This window comes from Entelurus aequoreus, linkage group LG26, assembly GCF_033978785.1.
Source record: "Entelurus aequoreus isolate RoL-2023_Sb linkage group LG26, RoL_Eaeq_v1.1, whole genome shotgun sequence".
Lineage (NCBI taxonomy): Eukaryota > Metazoa > Chordata > Actinopteri > Syngnathiformes > Syngnathidae > Entelurus > Entelurus aequoreus.
The window spans coordinates 32,986,595-32,992,594 of record NC_084756.1 but is presented as its reverse complement, the minus strand read 5'-3'; the positions used below and the strand labels follow the sequence as shown (position 1 = coordinate 32,992,594).

The 6,000-nt window shown below is 41.8% G+C and overlaps 1 protein-coding gene across 1 annotated transcript in view; it reads right to left on the bottom strand.

The window, feature by feature from the left end:
• Positions 1 to 1,661: 1,661 nt before the first annotated feature.
• mtmr14 (myotubularin related protein 14) overlaps positions 1,662 to 6,000 on the bottom strand; it is a 48,919-nt gene continuing 44,580 nt past the window's right edge. Inside the window, exon 19 of the mRNA XM_062037831.1 lies at positions 1,662 to 2,573. Coding sequence (XP_061893815.1) covers positions 2,393 to 2,573 — 181 coding nt within the window. The 3' untranslated portion in view covers positions 1,662 to 2,392. The remainder of the gene's footprint in view (positions 2,574 to 6,000) is intronic.

Below are 6,000 nucleotides of genomic sequence, written 5' to 3'. Positions count from 1 at the left end.
GAGACAGAATGCAAAAAAAACTAAATTTGAGCCTCAGACCTCCACCAGGCCTTTACTTACCAATATCAAACAAGTCCTGAATGCAGACGGTGATCTGGATCAGCCCCGAAATCTCATCACGAGTTCCTTATCCCATTTCTGAGAGTTTCGTCAAAATTCAGCCATAACTTTTGGAGCCATCTATAGCGGAATGAAAGCTACAAAGTGAAGCCTCTCTTTGTCTCTGTGGGTGGAAACGGGATAGCGAGCGCACACACACAGAAGACAAACGTAAAGCAACACAGTAGAAAGTATTAGGATCAGGCCCAAAATCAAATCAGTTGTTCCTTATCCTGTTTTTGACATTTCCAGAAAGTTTAACGAGAATCCGTCCATAACTTTTTCAGTTACTTAAAGTGGAAAGAAAGAAACAGAGCAAACTCTCTTGTCAGCCATCCACAGAAACGTAGAAATGATTTGGATTGGGCCCAAAATCTAAACACTTGCTCTTGATCCTATTTCAAACATCTGGCCATAACTCTTGTGAGATATTTTGAAGACTAACTGACTAACTGACCGACAGCAAGGATGACATAACTTCCTGTAATGAGTAGCAAGCGCTGTGACCTCACAAAGTGGTACGTCCATGAAAGTGAGTCCTGTTCTTTTAAGAAAGTACTCCTGATCTTAAAGAGCTGTGAAAGGAGCTGGAGTGGATCATCAACAAGAAGCTTGGTAAGAAAGAGAACACTATTTGGGCAAGAAACGGTGAATATTTACTGTTAAACTAATTCTCTTTGACATTCTGTCCCTCTACTCTTCACATCTTTGTAAGGGTTCAACGCACTCAAGCAGCAGGGGGTCCAAGACCTTTTTGTATACGAGTATCCTCAATGGGATGTCCATGAAGACATGTCAGAATGAGGATGCCAATTTCGTCACAAGACAATAAGTGCTGAGTTGGTCTAAATTGGCGTTAAATCCAACAGAAGGCAATAATGGAGTCTGATCACACGCCCGTTTTGTTACATTAATGAAAACCATTCCCTCCCCAACTCTGAAGGCGGTAAACAGATGAAACAATCCAAGAAAAGGACAGACAAAGATTAGTGATTAAGAAAACCTGGATGTGGGGGAGGGGCTTTGAGGTGAGCGCCTGGTCAAATTCAATTCACAATCAAATTGTGATTCTTAATCATTCCAATTCTAAATCGATTCCTAATTTTAAAAACATCGATGGATTAAAATCATTTTTTAAAAAAAGGAAACATTTTTGCTTTTCCAACCTATAACCTCTTTTGAAAAAATTAAATAAAATAATTTATATATATACACATATATATATATATATATATATATATATATATAGTACAGGCCACACCTTCTCATTCAATACGTTTTCTTTATTGTCATGACTATTTACATTGTAGATTGACACATCAAAACTATGAATGAACACATGTGGAGTTATGTACTTAACAAAAGGTGAAATAACTGAAAACGTGTTTTATATTCTAGTTTCTTCAAAATAGCCACCCTTTGCTCGGATTACTTTTTCGCACGCTCTTGGCATTCTCTCCATGATCTTCCAAGCACACCTGTGAAGTGAAAACCATTTCAGGTGACTACCTCTTGAAGCTCATGGAGAGAATGCCAAGAGTGTGCGAAAAAGTAATCAGAGCAAAGGGTGGCTATTTTGAAGAAACTAGAATATAAAACACATGTGGAATTATGTACTTAACAAAAAACTGTGAAATAACTGAAAACATGTTTTATATTCTTTATATTCTACTGCTTTGCACACTCTTGGCATTCTCTCCATGAGCTCAAAGCACACCTGTGAAGTGAAAACCATTTCAGGTGGCGACCGCTTGACGCTCATCGAGAGAATGCCAAGAGTGTGCAAGCCAAGGGTGGCTATTTTGAAGAAACTAGAATATAAAACATGTTTTCAGTTATTTCACCTTTTTTGTGTTAAGTACATAACTCCACATGTGTTCATTCATAGTTTTGATGTGACAATCTACAATGGTCATGAAAATAAAGAAAACAAATTGAATGAGGAGAGAGTGTCTAAACTTTTGACCTGTATATATTCTACCAAATAATACATTGCGAGAATCGATTTGAATCGAGAATGAATCTGAATACAATCGTCACCCCAGAAATGGGATTGAATAGTTAGGTGCCTAAAGAAAAAAAGCCCCGCCCCCATAGAGCCACCATCCAATGGGGTAAACATAAAGGTGATTGGAACCAGACTCCATGAGAGGGTTTAGACCATGTTCAACTTGTTGATGGACTGATGAAAAGGTGACATAAGAAAAGGGTGATTTTAAGAGGAAAAGAACTTCCTGTATGAGGGATGTTTGGCACTTTACTGTCGTCCACAGTCGATTCCGAGAAAAGGCGGTCAGACGATGGCGTTGGTACTTCGAAGGCCGACGCCACGGGCAAACTGCTCGAGGAGGCCTGAGATTGCGGCGGAGGGGCTGGACACCACGGACTTCAGACCTACCGTGGAGCTGTAGGCTGCCAGGAAGGTTTCCCGTACCGCTTCTAGACGGGCCTGACGCTCGGAGGGCAAGCAACGCCTGTGTTGAGGAACAAGGAGGTTTGGTTAGCAAACACCAAGATGCAAACCACTGAAGAAGTCTAAATGGAATGATAAAAAGTGAATGAACAACATAAAAAGCAAAACAAATGTTTAAAATACAAATGATCGTTCTTCCGTCTTTTTGTTGTTCTTTTACGTCGCATACGAGATCTTAAAGATACTTTCAGATAGCATCCTTCTTCACAAAATACTCAAGTGAAAGTAAAGAATATGCTGCTTTAAAGGCCTACTAAAATTTTTTTTTTTTATTTAAACGGGGATAGCAGATCCATTCTATGTGTCATACTTGATCATTTCGCAATATTGCCATATTTTTGCTGAAAGGATTTAGTAGAGAACATCGACGATAAAGTTCGCAACTTTTGCTCGCTGATAAAAAAGCCTTGCCTGTACCGGAAGTAGCGTGACGTCACCGGAGGAAGGACTTCTCACAATTCCCCGTTGTTTACAATGGAGCGAGAGAGATTCAAAACGAGAAAGCGACGATTACCCCATTAATTTGAGCGAGGATGAAAGATTCGTGGATGAGGATTGTTAGAGTGAAGGACTAGAATGCAGTGCAAGACATATCTTTTTTCGCTCTGACCGTAACTTAGGTACAAGCTGGCTCATTGGATTCCACACTTTCTCCTTTTTCTATTGTGGATCACGGATTTGTATTTCAAACCACCTGGGATACTATATCCTCTTGAAAATGAGAGTCGAGAACGCGAAATGGACATTCACAGTGACTTTTATCTCCACGACAATACATCGGCGAAACACTTTAGCTACGAGCTAACGTGATAGCATCGTGCTTAACTGCATATAGAAACAAAAGAAATAAACCCCTGACTGGAAGGATAGATAGAAAATCAACAATACTATTAAACCATGGACATGTAAATACACGGTTAATGCTTTCCAGGCTGGCGAAGGTTAACAATGCTGTTGCTAACGACGCCATTGAAGCTAACTTAGCAACCGGACCACACAGAGCTATGCTAAAAACATTAGCTCTCCACCTACGCCAGCCAGCCCTCATCTGCTCATCAACACCCGTGCTCACCTGCGTTCCAGCGATCGACGGTGCGATGAAGGACTTCACCCGATCATAGATGCGGTCGGCGGCCCGGAGACGGAGGAAGTTAAGGTGAGTTCGGCGGCTAGCACGTCTGCTATCCATCTCTCAGTCCTCCTGGTTGTGTTGCTGTAGTCCGCGGCTAATACACCGATCCCACCTACAACTTTCTTCTTTGCAGTCTTCATTGTTCATTAAACAAATTGCAAAAGATTCACCAACACAGATATCCAGAATACTGTGAAATTTTGAGATGAAAACAGAGTTTTTTGTATAGGATTCAATGGGTCCGTATACTTCCGTACCAACCCTCAACGTCACGCGCATACGTCAGCATAAAAAAACGTTTTCAACCGGAAGTGTGACGGGAAATTTAAAATGTCACTTTATAAGTTAACCCGGCCGTATTGGCATGTGTTGCAATGTTAAGATGTCATCATTGATATATAAACTATCAGACTGCGTGGTCGCTAGTAGTGGCTTTCAGTAGGCCTTTAAAGCAGCACTAAGTAACTTTTCAACCATTTTAAAATAGTTCAATAACTTTTGGGATGATACAAAACCCAAAACCAGTGAAGTTGGCACGCTGTGTAAATCGTAAATAAAAACAGAATACGATGATTTGCAAATCAAAACCAAAACCTGAATGTCCCTTTCAGCATTAATGGTGCCTTCACAGATGTGTAAGTTACCCATGCCTTGGGCACTAATACACCCCCATACCATCACAGATGCTGGCTTTTCAACTTTGCGCCTAGAACAATCCGGATGGTTCTTTTCCTCTTTGGTCCGGAGGACACGACGTCCACAGTTTCCAAAAACAATTTGAAATGTGGACTCGTCAGACCAATCCTGCTTCATTATTTCGTCACTTCCTGTCTGGTTTATTGCAACTCCCTATTCTTTGGTCTCCCCTAAAAACTATTCCGTAAACTCCAACTAGTTCAAAGCGCTGCTGCCCGTATACTCACCAGAACTCCTGTCATCAGTCATATCCTCCCTGTTCTTTACCAACACCACTGGTCTCCCATCAAACACCGCATCAACTACAAGATCCTCCTTGATACAGTCAAGGCTATCTACAACCCCGCCCCGCCATACCTGTCTCACCACATACACATCAACATTCCTACCCGATCCCTCAAGTCTTCCTCCTCCATCAACCTGATGGAGAAGGAAGCCCGCTTGTCCACGATGGAGTTAAGAGCCTTCAGCCACTGTGCATCTCATCTCTCAAACTCCCTCCCCCCAACGCCAGGAACATTGACTCTATCATATTTTTTTAAACCAACCTCAAAACCCACCTGTTTAGGCAGGCCTATGCTTGACACAGGTGTCTGCTTTCAATGTTTTAATTTGAGTTTTGCTTTAAACTTTACTTTTTCATGCTGCTTTCATGTCATGTACGGCGACCTTGAGTGCCTTGAAAGGCGCCTTTCAAAATAAATGAATTATTATTATTAAATAATCAAATTAAAAATTCCGTATTTTCCGGACCATAGAGCGCACCGGACTATAAGGCGCACTGCCGATGAATGGTCTATTTTCGATCTTTTTTTCCATATATAAGGCGCACCGGATTACAAGGCGCATTAAAGGAGTCATATTATCATTTAGGGCACGTCCGACCGGTAGGAGGCCACGGGGAAGACCCAGGACACGTTGGGAAGACTATGTCTCCCGGCTGGCCTGGGAACGCCTCGGGATCCCCCGGGAAGAGCTGGACGAAGTGGCTGGGGAGAGGGAAGTCTGGGTTTCCCTGCTTAGGCTGCTGCCCCCGCGACCCGACCTAGGATAAGCGGAATAAGATGGATGGATGGATGGATGGATATTATTATTTATTTTTTTCTAAATGGAAGACACTTCCTTGTGGTCTACATAACATGTAATGGTGGTTCTTTGGTCAAAATGTTGCATATATGATGTTTTACAGATCATCTTCAAGTCGCTTTCTGACAGTCGCTTCCGGATGCGCCATTTTGTGGGCGGTCTTATTTACGTGGCTCACCTTCCACAACGTCTTCTCCCCGTCATCTTTGTTGTAGTGTGTTGAAGTGTCAAAAGATGGAGCTAACTGTTTTAATGACATTCAGACTTTACTTTAATCAATAACGGCGCAGCATCTCCTCATCCGGAAACAACAACACCGGAAATGTGTCCCGTGAAAAAACGTCCGACCGGAACTCTCTAATTACTAAAGCTCCTTTGGTAAATAATGTAACCTCACTACACCGGTATGTTTTAGCGCTTTCATAGGCGCTACTTTATATTAGAAATGGCAACAGCAGAGGATGAATGTCCCATAACAAGAAGATAGAGAAAAAGAAGAAGCTTATCAACTACG